Below are 19,509 nucleotides of genomic sequence, written 5' to 3'. Positions count from 1 at the left end.
TCCCCACCTACAGCTGGGGAAGCAGGCTTGGGGAGCGAAACCCAGGGTCCCCGGCCCCAGGGGATCCTCACCCGGCTGGGGTCGAAGGAGGAACTGTTCTGCTCGCCGGTGCCCCACGAGCCCGAGCCAGGCCGGTCCTCGAGACCTGCAGGGCAAGAAGGGAGAGTTAGAGCCACCCTCTCCCCTGCTCGCTCCGCATGGGCTCCAGTCCCATCACCTGCACCCAGCCCGGCCTCACCCTGCCCTGGCTTTGCCCATGGCCACACACTGGCACGAAGCTCAGGAACAACTCCACAAGCTACTGCTGCCACCAAAAGCCTCCTGCCCAGCGAGGCCCCAGCCCCCACCCCACTCTGGACCAAGCCCTCCCTGGCACTCGTCTCCCAGGCGAGGGCCCGGGCGGGGGTGTCTGGGGGCTTCTGGGTCCTGCTCAGGAGGCGTCAGGGGAAGGGAAGAGGGACGAGGAGCCTCCCCCTTCGCATGGCTGCCAATTCCAGAGGCGGGGCCACCCCTCTATTGAAGTAACAGCGGCAGCTGCCACCGACTACCCGCCAGGCACAGGCCTGCGCCCCAGAGGTGGAATCCAATCCCCCGCAAGATAGGCGCCCCACCCGTCTAGCGGCTGGGAGGCCAGAGGTGTGGCAGGGTTAAGCTCGGTGGGGACCAGGACCCTGGATGGAGGGCGGGCAGGGTGGAGCCCTTATCTCCCTGAACACTCGCCCAGGGCTTGGATCTCCCCACCCGGCAGGCCACAGGGTGCGACTCTGTGGGGGGCTCTGACACTGCCCACCAGGGGCCGCAGCGCACGGGCCTGGAAAGGCAGAAAGGGAGCAGCCCTGGGCCTCTACCTCCCTGTGCCTCCGTTTCCCTCCCCTGCAAATGGGGTTATGAACACACCTACTCCGAAGGACTGGCGTGTCCAAGTCCGACTCAAAGCTCCCCAAGCCAGGCAGGGTGGGAGATGGGGGGAGGGGGACAAACGCCCCGCCTGCCCTCTGACCCTACACGGTGGACATTCCGGAATCCTTCACCCTGCGCTCCCCCATTTGTACCAGGAACTTGTCTCAAATTGCATCCTTCTATTTTGGTGCCTTTGTGTTAATCCTCCTCCTGGAGAACTGGTGTTTAATTGCTGTCTAATTTGCATAATTGTGCATATTAACATCCCCATCTGATGAATATTCACATATCTTGCTTAGATTTTGTTTTCTAACAGAAAATTCCCAGTGTGATTGCGATGCGGGGCTGGGGGCTGCCTTGGGGGGTGGGGGGCCCAATGGGGAGTCCCCGTGGTCTCTAAGACTCCATCGGGCATTTGTTGCCAGTTTTGGGCTATCTGCACCCCATGGTCCCAGGCCCCACGTGGGCTCGGTGAAAGAGCAGCCAGTGAGGGGGGCGACACTGGGCCAAGTGCCAGCGCCGGGAGCCTCAGTGTCCCTCTGCATGCACGAGCCTGTCACCCCTCTTCTTCTGGAGCAGTCCCCTCGCCCCCACCCCCACACACAGAGGGGCCCATCCCCCTCTGCGCCCCCCCCACTACGGCAACCACCACACGCCCCTGGGGCACCAGGACCCCTGTGGTCCAAGACCACAGCCAGGCCCCATCTTGACGCCCACAGCCCTCCCTGCCTGCCCAGGGCCTGGCCAGGGTGAGAGGTGCTCTGGGGTCCAACACCCAGGGACCCCCGCCCCATGAGGGCCCCACAAGCTTCTGGCAGAGGCAACTGAGCCCTGCTCTGCCCTTTCTGGAAAAACCCCCTCACCCAGCCCCAGCCTCCTCCCTCCTAGAAACAACCGAAACAGGGGAGGCCCCTCTCCCACCATTCCCATTAATAGTTATTAACCCCCCCACGACTAATCATGCATTTTAATACCCCAATCACGAATATTCATAACACAACCCTTGTTCATGTTGTAATTAAACCATACTAATAGAGTAAGACATTGCTGTCGGAGTGTAAACTTTTGATTTCTTTATAAAATACCAGAGGTGCAGTGGAGGGGGGCGTGCACGCCTGGAAAGGCCACCTCTGCTCAGATCCAGCCGGCTGCCTGGAGCAGAGGCGGGAGATGGATGGAACAGAGGGCTGGGGGCCCCGCTTCAGTCCCACCACCCGGGCTGCAGCAGGGACGATGAGAAGGCGGCACAGCTGGACGGGCCCCAGCCCCAGCGGGTCACTTCCTGGGCTGGCCTGGCCTGGGCTCCACCAAGTGGCCTGGTCCAAACCGCAGCCCTTGGACGGAGTCTGGCCCCTGCCTGCTTTTACAAATAAAGTTTTATTAGCACACGGCCATGCGCGTTGGCTCCCACACTGTCTACGGAAGCTTCTGCTGAAAGCAGACCAGGGGCGAGAGAGCCCGAGAGGCCCGCAGACACGCCCAGCCTCATGGAGGTCAGCTGACCCTGTGTGGGGACGATTCCTCCTCAGCGAGCAGCCAGAGAACAGACCCCAGTATCAGCAGGGGGCCAAGGTGTGGCACATGCAAAACCCAAGGGGTCACAGCCCTGCCCACCGCCCCCACCACAGACCTGTCCGCACAACCACAGTGGTCATGGGGCTTCATCCTGCAGCCCCGGCACTGCGAGCACCCCTCACCCAGGTTCCCAGGCTAGACCTAGGGAGCCAGCCCCTCTCCATCACTCACCGCCACCCCCATGGGGCCTCAGGGCAGAGCTGGTCCCGCCCTCACCTTTGCCCCCTGCCTGGGGTCAAGGGTCAAGCTGCGTCTCTGCAGCAGTGTCCTTCCAGGTTCCCTGGCCACACTCCACCCTGGGCCGCCTGACAGCTTTTGGGAGGAAAACTTGGCTCTCTTCCCTCTCTCTAACCTCTCCTGTGGCTCCCCACTGCTCTCAGGGTAAACACCAGACTCCTCCCCGACCTCCCCTCTCCCCCCAGCTCACTCCCACCTGCCCCAACAAGTGAGCAGATCCCCTCCCCACCCACGCTCCACCCAGGGGCCCCACACCAGCTGATTCTTCACCCCCATCAGGGAGATCGCCTCACTGGCCCCCTGTCCCCAGCACAGCCCACACCGGGCTGGCCCCAAACAGCCTCCACAAACACTTGTTTTTTGCCTCTTGCTGGCACCAGTAACTAGCTAATCACAACATTCTCCACCAGCACCATCCTCCTGTGGTCACATGTGGTCACACACAGTCACCACCTGAAATGTGGCCTGAGCCACTGGTGGGACCAACAGCCACTCTGAGGCGGCTGCGGCTCACGCATGTCTGGGAAACCGCATGAGGCTAGTGGCTGCTGTACGGGACAGTGGCCCCAAAGTAAGGCCAAAGTAACGAGGACAGCAGCGCTACAGGCAGCATCGCCGCCCCGGCGGCATCCAGAGCAACGCCAGCAACGCCCGGCTGGCCCCGGAGCCCCAGCGGGCGGGTCTCCCTCCGCTGCCCAGCGGCACCTGGGGTCCCATGAGGGTGAAGGGAGACACCAGTTTGAAGGGGCGCAGCCCTTCCTCAAGTGGGCCTCACCATTTCTAAGAGCAGAGGATCCCCCAAACCAGGGGCTCTGCTCCAACCCAAGCCCTCCTGAACCCCCAACCCTTGGGGCTTCCCTGCTGGGAAGAGCTGGCCCCTCTGGTGGGGGTCCCGCAAATACATAGTAATTCACAGAGAAGCAGGCTCCCCCAGCTGCAGAAACTGTCCCCACCTGTGAACTTCAGATTTGTGACCAAAGCCACAGCAGAAAGACCCCTTCTGGCTTCAGTCCCTAGGGGAACCCTGCAGCGTTCAAGGGCAGAGACGGGACGATCCTGCCCCCACCCCACTGCCAAATATGAGCTCAGGGTCCCACCTGAGACCTCTCTGCAAGAAACAAGCACGGAACACAGACCACGCTCACGGACCTAGGGCTTACCCCGGAGAACTGTGGCGCATCTAAGGCCCCCGCCCCGCAACCTTAAAGAGACTGTAGAACTTGGGGGTTCTCTGGGACTGAAGAAAGAGAAGGCTTCGGGAAGAGAGAAATTGGGAAAAACTAAGAAAAGTTTTGCAGCAAATTCACAAGAGATGTAAAAAGCAGCATCAGCGAAGCCCGGTGATGCTGCAGAAGAGGCGCTCACATGGAGGGCGGGTCTGCTGGCGCCCCCACTGGGAGTTGGAGACACTGCCCACCGGGGACACGAAGGAGGCTGGGGGGAAACACGCGTGCTCCCGGGACGCTGAGAGCAGACGACGGCACAGCCCAGAAGGGCACGACTTGGGGGAGGTAAGTGGGGACCCCGGAATTCTGTCCTCCACCCACTGCGGCTCATGGGAGAGGCAGGTGCAAAGGTCCCATCACCAGTGTCCCCTTAGCTGGAAAACATCCTCAGAGGTGGCGTTCTGGATGAGGGGGCCGAATCCAGCACAGACCACGCGAGTCAGGAGGATGTGATGGGTGTGGGGCGGGTAAGCACATCTGGCCTGCGGGTTCAATTTCATTAAGCGGAATTAAAGACGCCATCCCCCCAACAGCAGGAACCGGAGCCCGCAGGTGCCGCGCTGCTCCGGGCACTTCATGGGATTTAGTCCCAATGAATTCCCTGAATAGCTGCTGTCCCCATTTGACAGGTGAAGAGACTAAGCCTCCTCAAAAAGTGGCAGAATCAACACAATAGCACATGTGTGTTTCCCAGCAGGAGACAAACAAAGAGAAAAAATGTTTTTAAAAAGTGGCAATGTATTTACACAGAACAGGAGGGGCGGGGAAGGCCGCTTTCCTGCGGGACAGAAGACCTGGTTTCATTTCTGGGGCCGAAAAAGCACGTTCTTTAAAACCATTAGACTAACCACCAGCAGAGTTGCAAACCAGCACAGACTTTCCAAACCCAGTGCAAGAAAACACACCAGGCACGACTGCAAGGGCGAAGTATAAAGACTGGAAAACTGAAAAGAATGGAGAAAAAGAGGCCGAAAACGTTAAGACAGATGCAGACTTAACCTTGAAAACTCAGCACCTACTCGGCAAAACGGTTCTGGACTCAGGAACACAAGCAGATGCACAAAGATCTACCAAGTGACACAGAGGAAGCAGGCGTGACAGTCACAGACAAGCCTGGCTTCCAGAGGCAAGCTTCCTCTGGAATAGAGGTGTGGCTTTGCTGACAATGGGCTGCACCCACAGAGAACATCCCCTGCCCCGAATAACACAGAGGCCAGCAGGGGTGGTGATGGGGGAACTCATACCGTTCTTGGTCCTTGATGTCGGACAAATTAAAAGTCCAAACGTGGTCAGCAGGAGACGAACATCTCACAGCTCCACATCAAAGCGTCCCGCCAGCCCTCAGCAGCAAAGACAGAAGGGTCCACGTTTCAGGCAGAGCGGAAAACACCCTCCATTAAGAAATCACTACAGTCCGCGTTACTGAAGCCAACGCGACGTGTCCAGAGCGGTCCTCAGAGGGGACCTGTCACCCTCGACGCCGGTTACTGAGCAAGAGAACGGAGGTAAACGACAGGCCTTCTACTCAAAAGTCAAAGGAAAAAACACTTAAGAAGGAAAAATTAAAATAGAAGCAGTGAAGGAAGGGAAAAGCAGTCAGCTGATAAAGACCATTTGACAGTGAAGCAGGTACTTGGCAAACAGTCAATGAGCAGGTAAAGTGCCCCGGACAAAGGAACAAAAGGGTTACGTAGGTTCAGGACTGAGACGTGGGCTCAATCTCCCAACAAAACAAGGACAGGGCACCTTATATGTTAGTAAAGAACGCGACAGCAGGCATTTTTACATGTGCCTGAGATGGGCGCTTTTCCCCTAAGAAAATGCTAGAACTGAGAAGAGGAGCGGACAAACTTTCAACAGGCCAACCGCTACCCGAGAAACAAGGCACAGGGGAAAGCGTCAGAAGCCAGCAGGGTGGTGGCAGCCCCCACCCCCTGCGCGGGGGGCGCGCGGCAGGGGTCCCGCCTGCCGGGGGCTGCTCCTGAGAACCTGGCAGGAAGCCTCGACCCCGCACGACGACCCCGCACGACGCAGGGACAGGGATGCAGGCAAGGCGCAAAACTGATGCTGGCAGATCTGGTCTGGCAGCTCAAGGATGTGGACCAGACCTGAAATGCAGGGAACGTCCGCAGCGAGAACAACCATTAGCAGACAAGGTCAGGACAGCGTGAAGGGGGAAACCAGAGGCCGCTCTGAGCGGCCCAAAACGCACCACGGTGATGCCAACCGCCCACGTGGATGGCCGTACAGGACCAACGGGAACGCCCTGAGCATGATAAACACAGACAGTCAGAGATGTATCTCGAATCAACAGCCAGTATGAGGCTCGGCCCGGCTGACAACAAGCCAAGCAGTACGCTGGCTGATGTGAAGGGGCCCGCGGCGTCTGCACCAGGATCAGGGCTGGCTGCCTGGGGGCAGCTTCTCTGGAAAACCAAGCCAAGGGAAAAATGAAAACAATCCAATAGATGCAGGGGGCAGCAGGGTGGAGACGATGCCGGGAAAGACCCCCGAGCCCCAGCGAGGAGAGCCCTGGACACCCAGGCGGAGCGCTCCCCTGCGAAGTGTGTGGCCAGGTCAAGGGAGGAGGACGCTCCACAAAGCGGCCAAGAGCCGCAGATGTCAGTTTCCAAGGTTTCTCTTAAGAACTTAGTACTAAGGGCCGAAGCTTACAGGGAGGAGACACCAGGCACTCACGTGGGAAAACACAGCACTATAAAGACAAACAGTTCTTTCTCAATTTATCTGTAAGTTTAACATAAAAACATCAAAATCCCAATGGTTTTGGTTTTTTTTTTTTTTTGGAGGGATGTGGGAGGAGAAATGACATAATTACTCCAAAGATCAGGGAAAAGAATCAACATGTGGGAAAATACAGGGGGACCTAAAAACAGTAACTGAGGTCGCACTATAAGAACACCACGAAACTACAGTAACTGCCGCGAGGCAGTAGGACTGGGGCAGTAACAAAGAGGACAAAAACTCGTGGCTAAATGGCAATTTAGGAAACGCTCTGAAGCATGTCAAACCAAGAAAGGGTTTCTTGGAACTTATTCCGTTGGTTTAGAACTGCCTGACTTGGACGCTCACTCCCTTTCTCTCTGCTGCATCTGCTCTGAGGAGGAGGCCACCAGGCTACGATTCTGCCCCCAGCACGGCTTTGCCTGCGCCTCGTAATCTCAATGTGTTTACATTATTGCAGATCCCTGTCTATCCTTGGCTGCTTTAACTTCCTCTTTAACCCAAGAGGTAGACAAAAAGGAACTTCGTTATTTCCAAGTAGTTGGGCCTTTTACTTCTTTCTACTTTTTTGGTCTTTTATTTCTAGTTTTACTGGACTGTTTTCAAAGAATGTGGTTTATATTTTGGCCTCTTTTTTTATGTTACAAGTTTTTACTGTGCCCAGTGTGCAGTCAATTTTTATAAAAGGAGTGTGACCATTTACAGGGCACAGCCTTTAAAGGGTAAGTGCTTCTAACTGGAGGTGGCCCCCAGAATCACCCAGAAGCTCTCATAGGCCCCTTCCCAGGCTTTTCGAAGTGTCCCCGGGCCCAGGGCCCAAGGGGTGTGTTCTGGACAAGCACCCCTTGCCAGGAACTGCTGTGCAAGCTCACCCTTCATCCCATCACTGTTGAGGTCCCCGCCCCCTACACTGCCACTTGTTTTTCATTTCCCTGCTCTGCTGAGGGCTGCAAAACTGTGCTCCCTTGCCCTCCAGCACGTCCTCCTGTGTGCTCCTCAATCTGATGGGATGAGAGCAGGGGCGTGCATGACCATCCCGTCTGCGCCGCAGAATGGACTATGTCACCCAGCTCTCACGGACTTCCCAGAGACAGCACCCAGAGTCTAGAACACCACAAACAGAAAGGCTTGATAACATAAAATTAAACCTACAAACCACTGAGACAAATGGAAAGTCTCCATTGTCAGCAGCACTTATAAATGAAAATTCAGGGGAAGAGCTGCAATGGAAGATCACAGAAGACTAGCACCCTTCCTGCATAAAGAGCCCTTACAAGCCAGCAGCAGGGCACAGGGCAGGAGCACCGGCCGCCACGGCGGGCAGCACCACGCGGCTGGCCAGGACGGCTGCCAGACTGTGAGTTTCAGCTTCATCGTAGGTGCAATTGGGATGACCATCGTGCCTATGTCACCACCCTGTAAGGACCGAGGGCCAGAAGCGGTGGCCCAGGCCTGCTGCCCGGCACGTGCTGCTCTGGAAACGGTGGCAGGAGCTGCTGCTGTAAGTGTCATCACTGCGGCTGTCAAAAAGCTCCTCAGGCAGCGAGGAGGAGGAACAACCTGTAGCTACAGCCAACAACCGGGATCTCCAGGGAACTGTGCTCAGTAGAAAAAGCCGACCTCAGAAGGCTGCGTGCTGCATGGTTCCATTTATGCAACACTTCCAACGTGAGAAAGTCGTGGAGAAGGTTGAGGGGTGGTGGGTGGTAAGTGGGTGTGACCACAAAGGGGCAGTGGGTGGGAGGTGGCGGCTGATGGGACCGTTCTGCACCTCGGCTGTGGCAGTGGCTTCATGGCACTACACACAGGAGAAAATTGCACGGACCTAACCACACATGTGTACACGTGAAACTCATGAATGAAACGAAATATCCAAATGAACTCCATGGATCATACCAAGGTCCGCTTCCCGATCTGCTATCGTACTAGGGACGTGCAGGACCTGACAGACGGGGAGGCTGAGGCTGGGGGCACGGGACACCCCCCCCCCGGTGCGTTTCTCTGCAACTTCCCGTGAATGTATCCTGATTGCAAAATAAAAAGTTGATCAAATCCAAAGAAGGGTGGGGGGTACTTGAGACAGTAATGAGAAATTCATCAAGAAAGAACTCATCGGGCTGATCAGCTTTTAAGAAGATAATCACCTGTCATTAACATGCACGGGCCCCATGTTCCTCTTCACCCATCAAACGGGAGGAGGTTGGAAAGACGGCTGCTGGGACCTCAGAGGGACACGTCTGTCCCAACGCTCACCCGCAGCCAGCAGTTCTAGTCAGGAACTTACCCTGAGGACAAAACCGCACACCCCCGCTGTCGCTGACCTCCAGAGAGCCCCCCACGGGGGCCTGTGCTGCGGCGCTTCGAACACAGAGTGCCCTTCCGGAGGACGCTGAAAGGAGCAACCTGACTTACAAGAGTAACGAGCAAATGCCAGGCCAGGATGCACAAGGGGTCGGAGGAGAAGGTGGCTGGCGGAACCCACCAGCATTTGGAAACTCTCAACCCCTGAAGGCGACACTGCCCGTCTGGAGGGTGCCCCACCTGACTGATGAAAGAACAGGCTCAGAAAGGGGGTGACCTCCCCAGCCCCCATCCCGGGGTGTCCAGCTCCACCGGGGGGCGGGGGAGGAAGACGTGCTCAGAGCTGGGAGAGCCCCCACAAAGGGGCCTCAGTTCCAATGGCTCCTGGGTCTGGAGCTGGGACCCCCGACCAGGTGCTCAAGGCAGACACTGAGATGGGCCCTGCCACCGTTTGCCAAGCAGTTCCATACCTCCGAACTTGCCGCATCCCTGCATGGGACACATCTCTTTTCCACGTGACGAAACTTAGGCCTGCAGATCAGGTCTCAGGGCTCCTGGGCCTGGGCCCCTTCTCACTGCAGGCTCAGGCAGCATTAACCACCTGAACTGAACCGGGGAAGGCAATCCCTGGCTGCACGTCCAGAACAGGAGGCCCCTGGGCTGGACCAACCATACCATGACCCTCCTGGGCTAAAAATCTCAGCCAGATGCAGGGGAGGGGGCGCAAGGCCAGACCTTCCCCATCTAAAGTGGTCAGGATGGGGCTGCAGAGCAGGCTGATATTATTTTTTTTCTTTAGGGGTAGATAATTTTCTTTCTTTATCTTTAGAAGAGGTGCTGGGGATTGAACCCAGGACCTTGCGCATGCTAAGCACGTGCTCTACCACTGAGCTATCCCCTCCCCAAGATGGGCAGTGTCGCCTCAAGGGGGCAAGAGTTTCCAAATGCTAGTGGATCCCACAAGTCATGTTCTCCCCTCCACCCAAAATTCACAGGGTCCCACTCAGGCCAGACCAGCTGTAAGGTGTCCTGGACGGTCACCTTCCCTAGGGGCTACCGGCCCCAAGTGGGCAGTGGACAAGGTAAAACACTCCAGGGAGAGACCTAGGGGAAGGGGAGAATGCACCGGTGCCACCTTCTCCAGGAAGCCCCTGGGGCCTGACCCTCTGCCTGAGGCAGGGAAGCAGCAACACCGCTGGCTCCTAAGGGCTGTTTCCAGGGGTGAGGGGGCAGGGTGGCCCGTGGGGATTTCCACACTTCGGGGAGGACTCTGGCCACCCTGTGGCCACTTCCTCAGACAGAGAGGAAGGCCAGTGCAGGGCAGTGGGGGCACCAACACAGTGTCCCTTCTCTGTGGGAGGGTGAGTGAGCATAAACCACCTTCAAAAGCCTGGTGGACACCCCAATGGAACCTGGAGAAGACTCCCAGATAGGCCCTTCATGTTGGAGCCCGGAGATCTGGAAGGCCACGGCCCAGTCCTGACACCCCAGAAAAACACTGAAGCCCGTGCAGAACGCCAGCCTTTCAAGGGGGTCCCCAAATGCTCCCCACAACCAGAGCTGACTCCCTCTCTGCCCCCAGCCCTCCTGGGCTCCCACCTTCGCAGGGTGAGAGCCCACAAGGCCCTCCCCACCTCCCTCTCGCTCACTCTGCTCCAGCCACGTGGGCCTCCTCCTGTTCCTCCAACACTCCAGGCACAGTTCTGCCCCAGGGCCTTTGCACCCCATAGGTGTGCCTGGCTGTGTGGCTCCTCCCTGCACTGCTCTGCTGCCTGACCCCTCTGGGTATTCCTTGAGGCCGTGCTGTCCGCCCTCCCGGGCTGTGTTATCCACGCTCAGTGCCAGGTTTGTCTGGGATGCCCCCAGTTACAATGCTGGAAGTCCCGGATCCCAGAACCACCCTGCTGTATCCCCAGCAAACCAAGCTGATTGATCATCCCAGTGCTGGATCTTGTATACAGTAAGTGCCTAATACATACCTGAATAAAAACAGCCCGAGCTAGGCAAGATTTGGGATGTCATGTCATGCCCCTTCTGGGCCTCAGTTTCTTCCCAGGGACTGGAGACCCAGAATCCCACTGGAGACTCAAGCCCCCACCTCACACCGGCCCCTAATGAGTGACACAGACGCCCCCACACTGGGCCAGGCCCAGGCCGTGGTGACGCCACACTAGCCCCGGTACTCCCACCAACCCCCCAAGGCAGGTCACGTGACCGTGACAGCAGCTGGTCCTCTGGGTTCCCTCAGGCTCACCATCTCACCACCCCAGGCCCACGTGTGTGCCGGGACACACCGTCCAGGCCCCTCAACCCCACTCTGCCTGGTCAGCCCCTAAAACATCTCCCTTGGCGCCCGGCCACAAGCCTGCGCCCCGTCCTGTTGCCCCAGCTCGCCCTCCAACACGGTTATCCTCTGCACAAACGTGAAGCCCCACGCGGGGCCCTACCTGAGCTTCCAAACTGGGCCCCGGCCAGGGAGGCGGGCCGGCTCTTCCCGTTGGCCACCGGCAGGGGGAACATCTGTGGGGAGAAACAAGAGGTGGGTGGCAGAGCTCTGCTGCGGTCCTGTGGCCGGGGGCCCCGACGGCCCAGGCGGGAAAAGGCTCTCCCGAGAACCAGCCCGGGCCGCCCGCCGCGCAGAGCCTGGGGCGGCAGCAGTAACTCCCCGTTTACTGCCCGCCGTGTTTGTCTCTCAGGGTAAAACCACCTCTTCAGACACTAGATGCAGCTCATCTGCTCTTAAAAACGACACAAAGTTTTAAGCTTCAGCTTCAAAGAACCCAGACCTTTCACACTCCCAGGTGGGTCTGCGAGCGTCGGGAGACGCGTCCCGCCGTGGACGACCGTCCCCAACAGGCTCGGCGTCCACCTCCCCATGCTGACCCCGCGTAGCAGGGACGTGGCGGGAGGACAGCGGGCTGCCCCTCGTGCGGGGCTCTGCGCTCAGCGGCTGCCCAGCTGGCCCTTCCCGCAGCCTCCAGCGGCTGGTGTTGGGCTGCCCATCGGAAGGGGAAACCAAGGCTCAGAGAGGCGGCAAGCGGGAGGCTGCACCCCTCATGAATGACAGCGTGGGCCTCCTGGGCGTGCGACGGGTGCGCGATCGTCATTCCCCTTCTGCCCCGCCCGCTCACCCAAGCCCGTGGTGCTAAGTCCCTCAAGATTAAACAGCTTAACAGCATTAACTGGGAAGACCCAACATCAACAAACCCTCTCACCACAGAAAAAACAAAACACGTCTGCCCGGCCCCATGGGGCTGCGTTTTAGATTCTGTTCGAGCCCAACTGATTCCAAGTGGCTTGGGGCTTAGGGCTCCCTGGGGAGGGGGTGACAGCCCCCCAAACCCTCCCTGGCCATCCAGGCGGTGTAGGCACGGGGCCTGTGGGTGGGACTCTCAGGGCAACAGCACAAGCCCCAGGAGGGACCCGGGAAGCGGGGTTCTGCCCCCACACCCTGTCCTGCAGAAGGGGAAACTGAGGCCCCAGGCTCACCCAGCAGGGGAAGTGCAGAGGCTCACGGCAGGTGTGCGCCCAGGCTGGACGCGGGCTCCCTGGGTCTGCATCCCCTCTGGGCGCATGGCTGTGCTCGTTCAACCCAGAGTCCTACCCTCAAGATGGGACCCTTTCCAACTGGGGACACTGTGGCCTTCGCTGGGGGAGGAGCAGGCTTGGGCGTCAGGGGCCAAACTCCCCCTGGAAGCAGGGGTTCAATTTCGTTTCTGTTTTGCCCTCTAAGTTGCCAGGGGCTGGCCGCTGACGTGGCACTTGCCGGAGGGGCACTGGGCCGTGTCCTGTGGGCGCCGCAGGCCTTGTGATCGGCCCAGACAGGCCCCTGCACCCTCTCGGAGCCTCGGTGTTCCCTCCTGTGAAATGGACTCGGGGCTTAGACTGCGTGGGATGTTGTGAAACCCAAAAGCACGTGGGCATGCTGAGCACGTGCAGGGCTCAGAGGAGCAGGGCCCCCGCCCCTGGTATTCCCCTAGCCCCTCGCCCATCCTCAGGCCCGGGGACCACGGCTCCCTCACAACCACCTTCCCAGTAAGGAAGCTCAGGGCCGAGGCAGAGGTGGGATGTGAACAGCCAGGTGCAGCCTTTGCCCTGGTTCTTGTGACAATCGCCCCGTTTACCCGACACGGACCTGCCCCCAGGAAGCGCTTCCCTTTAAAAATCTTTTTAGTCAAAAACAAGCTGTTTTAAGAAAACACACGAACTCAGTTTCTCGGGGGCAGCCATGCAGGGAGGAAGGGACGTGAGCCGTGATTGGTGGGGGAGCCTGACTCTGGACCCCACGACTCGTCCCGACCTTTCTGCTGACAACAATGAGATGGGTGAAGGAAAATCCAGGCCTGGGTCTACGCAGAGGACAGACACCAAGCACCCTGCCCCCTCAGCCTGGCTTTCCTCATCCATGAAATGGGTCGTCGGTTCTGAGCAGTGGGGGAGGAGCCTAGACCCTCCGGACAGAAGGCGCAGGTAGACAAGGAACTGCTGTTCCGGGGTGGAAGGGGTGAAGGGGCCAGGTCTGAACCTCCGCCCCCTCCCCCGACCCCCAAAGCTGGTCTGTTCCAGCCCAATAGTCTGTGACTTGTCAGTTTAACAAAAAACAACGGAGCTGCGCCCCTGGTTACTCAGCTGAGGAGGCAAAAATACAACGAGCTTAAAAATACCAGCGTGGCCCTTCCGGAGCCTCGGCCACTCCGTCCCATGGGCTGTTTCTCCGCAGGGTGGCTGATGTTGTTTCAGTTAGGGGACTTTTGTTTTCGACAGTGGCCTGGACCTTGTACCAGCGGAGGATTAAATTCAGACCGAAAGCATTCTTCCCAGCCCCGTTTCACACCAAAATGGTGCTCGCTGGGGGAGGGGCAGGCAGAATTTAGGGAGTCCACATACGGTGCCTCGGTTTGCCAGGAATACTGACCACCCCCCGACACCTGTGACAGATGGCCTACTGCACAGATGAGCAAATCAAGGTCCCCAGTCCTCTGAGGGGTGCTCCAGCTCCCAGACTCTCAGGGCTGATCTGAGCTGAGACCTCTGGAAGCCAGCACTGTCTCTGAACCTCCCCACCGCCACCGCACCCCAATACGCAGTAGAAGCTACTGTCCAGAAGCGCTTCCTTTGGGCCAGCCTTGCCCACAGGTCAGCGCCCACCGCTCCTGGGGTCTCCTCCTGTCACCTGTGCTTCCAGCTCCTGGAGACACCACCATCTGGCTGCCGTGTAAGTAAACCATTGGGAATTACACCCCCACCATCCACGACCTCTCCCTACTCAAGGAAGGTCCTGCACGGGTCACCTCGGCACTGAGCACCACCATTTTTGCACCATGGTGGAGTGAATAACCCCAATTACACCTTTTATACTCAGATAGCAAGGCCACTACGTGCCCAGAGCCAAGCTGGAGCCTCATGGCTGACCCTCTCAAGGGCGGAGTGGAGGCTCTGGGCAGCCCCTCCCTCACTCTGCCTCAGTTTTCCCATCTGGAAAGCTGGGCCTGTCCTGTGTCTGGGCAAACAGACGGGTGACAGGTGCTTCTGGAAGCTGACAAGGGCCCCTGGCGCTGTACTCTGACGTGGGGGCGCCAGCCCATCCAGCCCAACAAGTTTGAGGTTTAGATATTGGGGGTGTCTTGGCAGGCACATCTTTTCTGAGATCCTGGGGGCACAGGGGTGTGGAGGGCTGGGCCGAAGGGAGGAGGCTCAGAGAGGGCAGACCGGCTCACCATGCTGAAGTCCAGGAGGTCACTGAGCTCCTTGTCTGTGCCCACGGGCGCCATCCTCTGCGACTGGTTCATCCTCCAGCGGCAACCGGGGCCAGGGGTCAGGGCCGGGGTGGGTGGGCTCCTCAGGCCTGGAGACAGCCCTGTGCAACGGCCAGGGCAGAGGACAGAATGAGTGACTGTGGTTGAGGGAACAGATGGGAGTGGAGGAGCTGTTCAGAAGCCCCTCTAACAGCTCTGAGGGCCGGGGTCTTCCCAGGCGAGCCCCTTCCAAACCCTGGGAGTGGGGACAGGGAGGCCAGGATTCAAGGATTTGGGCCCCTGGAGACCCCTCCCCAGAGCTCTCAGGGAGTCTGAACAACGGGTGGGGGTAGCGCTTGGAGCAGATTCCCTGAACTCCCTCTGCGACCACCAGGGAATCAAGTTGCAGATTTTAAACTGGATGCGGGGCGGAGTGGACCCTTTCCAGCCCGGCCAGAACCCGCCCCTCTCCCCGCCACATCTCCCATTTCCAACCACCCCCAGGCTTCCCACTGGCCCCGCCCCCGGGAAGGAGGAGGGGCGGCCCCAGCCCCGCCCCAAGGGAAATTTGTTGAACCCCCACCCCAACAGCTGTCAGAGCACGTTGAAGGCCCAGTCACCCCCAAACTCAAAGTGAAAGAAATCCACAAGTAAGACAGCGAAGCCCCTTTCCCGGTCCACGACTAAATGGACAGCTACCTCGCGCAGGGACTCACCCACGACGCTTCCCTCCACCCTTAACCTCCACCCCCCAACAAAAAACAACTGAACTCCGAAAAAAAAAACCCACCATAGACTTATTGTCACGATGTATCCGGGAATTATTTTTAAGCAACTTTGAAAACATCCCTTGCCTCCCGGCCCTGGGGGGAGGGGATCCCAAGACCAGGGTTTCCCCCACATGGTCGCAGGGGGCTCCATTCTAGAACGGGGTGGGAGATCCACCTGCCAGGCCCCATTCCACACCAGAAGAGGGATGAAAACAGCCTCTCCGTCCCACGGTCCGACAGCTTCTCTTCCCGGGGCCCCAGGTGGGGGCAGAGGCGGCAAGCAGAAACCATGGAGGCCGCGGGGGTAGAGGGGGTTCCGACGTCGAGGGAGACCCGACTTCAGAAGCGGAGAAACCCCCGCTTTGTTTGCCAACTGGAGACGGTGTGAAACGGATGCCCCAGGGCACCCCCTCCCTCGCGAGGCTTTTTCTTTTTTGGAGAGCGTGTGAAACTGACTTTTTTGAGGAGTACGAAACCGCACTTTTTTGTGGGGTAGCTGAAACCGATTTTAAGGCAGACCGGGGGGGGGCTAAAACAGGCTTTTCTAGGGGAGCTGAGGGAGTTCTGGGGTGTCACAGCGACTTTGGGGACTCAAAGCGGACTAGGAAGGTGTGTGAAGCCACTTAGGGAAAAGAAAAGCAAGGAAAGTCTTCCTTTGGGGGGGAGGGGTGGGAGGAGGCCCGGGAAACCAATCCCCACCCCACCCCCCGCAGCCGGTGCGGGCGGCGAGGCCCGGGAGCCCTTTGAAGCTCGGGGTGCAGCCACCGCTACCGCGCTGCTCGCCCCGAAGCCGCCGCCCGAGCCCGCGTAACGCGGAGCAGATGCGTTCCCCGGCCCGGCCAGGCTCCCGGCCCCCGGCCGGAGCCCGCAGGCGCCCGGCGCACCTTCCCCGCAGACAAAAGGACGCTCCCTCTCTCTCGCTCGCTCCCCTCCAAACTCCGGCGCCGGCCGGGCCCCCGGGGGAGGGGGCCCCCGCGGCCCCCGCGCCGCTGCCCCGCAGCGAAGTTGGGCGGCCCGGCGGCGCCCCCCGCGCCCCCGCCCGGATCCTCAAAGTTTCCCGAAGTGCCGGCCGGCGGGGGCGCGCGGGCCCGAGCGCGCCCTCCACGTAGCCGGCCCCCTCCGGCGCGCAAAGTTGGAGAACAATGACTCCGGCCGCGCCGCCCCCCGCCCGGCCCGCCCCCGCCCCGCGTCCCGGAGCCGCGCAGGGAGGACCGGCCCGCCGGGCACCGAGCGGGGGAGGGTCCCGGCGCGCTCACCTGCTCGGCGCGGCCCGGCCCGCAGCGCGCGGGGGGCGGCGGCATGAACGGCCCCCCCGGACAAAGGGGCGTCGCGGCCCCGAGGGGCGCGCGTGGGCGGCGGCGTGTGGCCCGGCTCCCCGCGTGTCCGCCCCGCGGGTCCTGAGCGGCCGGAGCGCTGACGGAGGCGGCGTGCGCGGAGCCCGCGGCGTCCGAGGGCCGCGTCGCTGGGATCGGTCCGGCCCGCTACGCCCGCGGCCGCTGCCGCTGCCTCATCTTCCTGCGGCGGGAGACATGTTCCGCCCCCCGCCCCGCGCCCGCCCCGCCCCCTCAAGGCCCCGCCCCACTCCCGCCCCGCCCCGTCACCGCCCGCGGATTCTTCCGCTTCAGGAGCCCTCACGCCCGGCCGCCGCCGCCCTCCCCCAAGATCCCGCGGGACGCGGCTGCGGGACCGCGGAGCCCGGCGCTTGAGAGTGAGCGCACCGGGTATCCGTTGGCCAATGGCGCGGGGCCCGGGCAGGGACTATCTTCCAGCGCGGAGGCGCACACGGGCTGGGCGCATACCGTGACGAAAGCGGGAGGAGCGTCAGATGGAAGGATAAGGTTGAGTGGCTGTAGCCAATTGGAGGATCTGAAAGCCTGATTGGCGGCGACCCCGGCCGTTCGTGGCCAGGCCCCGCCCCCGCCCCGCCTCCCGCGCGGTCTGGCAGAGAAAGAGGCGGGACTCTCCGAGCGAGAGGCCGCGAGACGCGGTGGGGGTGGGGCTTGGGGCTTTATTCTCAGGTTTGCGTGGCCGCCCGCACAACCTCCTCCGGCTTAGTCGTGTCCGAGTTCCTAAGGGCCGGTTCCTGGTGCTGGGTGTTTCGAGCGGGCATCCTAGTCCCAGAGGGACTCAATCAGACCCATTTTACCGCGGGGCCACCGATGCCAGCTCTGTTTCAGGGTCAGAGAGGCCCGCGGGGAACCCACTCTGTGCCTCTGACTTGCTGGTTACCTTTGCCAGCCTGAGACTCAGTTTACTCATCTGTGAAATGGGGTTTGGACCTGTATTTGGGCTAGACTAAAGCAGGGCCAGACCTTCTGACCCTCGGTGGTCTGTGTCTCCACTTAGACCTCAAGGTCCTCCCACAGCCAGGGGCCCTTCAGCTTTTGAGAACCACAGACCCTTCAGAAAGGAAATAATAATTATTATAAACTAAAATAGCACAGTCTTTCATGGCTCCTCTGTGTCTGCGGAGAGAAAGCTACACCCCCAGGCCTGGGAAGAGGCCACCATTCCCCTGGCCAACTGGGCTCTGGCCCTCGTGGCCTCCTGGCTGTTCCAGAGCCTGCCAGGCTCATCCCCCCCCCTCCAGGCTGTCGTCTTTGCTGTGCCCTCTGCCTGGAATGCTCTTCCACCTCCTCACCATAGTTCAGTGCTGCCCTAGGGCCAGGGAGCAGGGCTGAAAGGAAGTAAGAAAAGTAGTGGTCCTGGGGGAAGAGGGGAGTGCAAAAGACCCCAGGAGCAGGTGGGAAGCTCAGTGGTCTCCTAATAAAGCCCCCACCTTCTCCACCTGCACTGCCTGACCTTCACCCTGACTCCCCTCTGGGTCAGAGCATCGCCATGTGCCATCGGTCTGGGAGGGGAGTGAGGGTTGGGGTCTGGGTTCAAATCCCCCATCACTCCCTGCCTCACTGTGATCTTAGGCAAATTCTTGCCACTCTCTGGCCTCAGTTTCCCCGTCAGGAGACTGGAAGGGCACTGTTTTGGGTTCGTGCCTCCCTCCTGTGGCCTCTCCCCACTGGAAGGCCTGGGTCTCTGGTGTGAGGGCCCCCTCAGCCTCCAGCCTTTCCTTGTGTACCAACTCTGACCACGCAGCCTCTTGGGGTCCTCAGCCTGACTCAGGGCAGGCCAACACCCTCTCCCCACTAATGCTAAGGGTCTAAACCATATAGAGTTAGGACCAGTGTTTCTGGAGTTGACATACTCACTGAAGGGGGGAAATGATCCATTCATGGGCCATGCAATTATTAAGCACTGACAGTGTGCCAGGCTTGGTGCTGGACATTGGGGCATAGTGGGGACTGGGACCTGTCCTGTCTCTATCATCCAAGGCAAAATGGGCCATCGGAGGCCCCCTTTTAGTCCCAAATGTGTTCTTTCCATCCATTTGTTTGGCTGCCAGGTCCTCACACCTGAATGATTAAACCCATTGTCCAGATGAGGAAACTGAGGTTCAGAGAGCTCCTCCCTGGGGCCCAGTCCACCCTGGGGCTCACACCTGCCAGGAGGCCCTCCCAGCACCCACAAGCCACCATTGTCTTCCCTGGGGAGGCCCTCTGTGGGGCTGAGTCACAGGGTGGAGCAGCCTGTGGGGGCCCCCACTTGGCTGCCACCTCTGCCCAGCCCTGAGGCCGGGGTGTACCCTACAGGGTCCTGACACAGGGAGAGGCAGCTAGCGGCTGGTGCCCCAGCCCCTCGAGGGCAGCCCACAGCCCGCCCACCCCCACCCATCTCACTGCAGCCTTTGTTCTCCTATGGGTGCCCTCCGGGGGTCAGGCAGGCAGAAGCCGGAGACCCACCTTCCCCACCTGTCGCCTCCTCCCTCAGCACAAGCCACACCTACTGTGCTCCCGGGCTGGGGACTTCACAGGAGGAAGATGACCCCATTTCTGGTTGAGAAAACTAATGCCAAGGACAGATTCCTGCCAGTGAGTGGGGCAGCCAGGAACAGAACGGGGGGGATGGTGGTGGAAACTTCTGGAAGACAGTGGGTGTGCAGACCTTGGTCATCCTCTCGGAGAGAAA

The 19,509-nt window shown here is 59.9% G+C and overlaps 1 protein-coding gene across 12 annotated transcripts in view; it reads right to left on the bottom strand.

The window, feature by feature from the left end:
• The window catches only part of TCF3 (transcription factor 3), a 33,752-nt gene extending 16,714 nt beyond the window's left edge, over nucleotides 1–17,038 (bottom strand). For all 12 annotated transcript variants that reach the window (XR_012063251.1, XR_012063252.1, XM_072948075.1 and 9 more), the window contains exons 1-4: nucleotides 16,743–17,038; nucleotides 14,699–14,838; nucleotides 11,429–11,501; nucleotides 72–145 (exon numbers count right to left, since the gene is read on the bottom strand). Coding sequence is in view for 10 of the 12 variants with exons in the window: in XM_072948075.1 (XP_072804176.1) it covers nucleotides 72–145; nucleotides 11,429–11,501; nucleotides 14,699–14,770 (219 nt within the window). In the remaining 2 variants the exon portion in view is untranslated. The remainder of the gene's footprint in view (nucleotides 1–71; nucleotides 146–11,428; nucleotides 11,502–14,698; nucleotides 14,839–16,742) is intronic.
• Between the last annotated feature and the right edge of the window lie 2,471 nt (nucleotides 17,039–19,509).

This window comes from Vicugna pacos, chromosome 22 (genome assembly GCF_048564905.1).
Source record: "Vicugna pacos chromosome 22, VicPac4, whole genome shotgun sequence".
Lineage (NCBI taxonomy): Eukaryota > Metazoa > Chordata > Mammalia > Artiodactyla > Camelidae > Vicugna > Vicugna pacos.
This window is presented reverse-complemented; position numbering and strand designations above follow the sequence as displayed.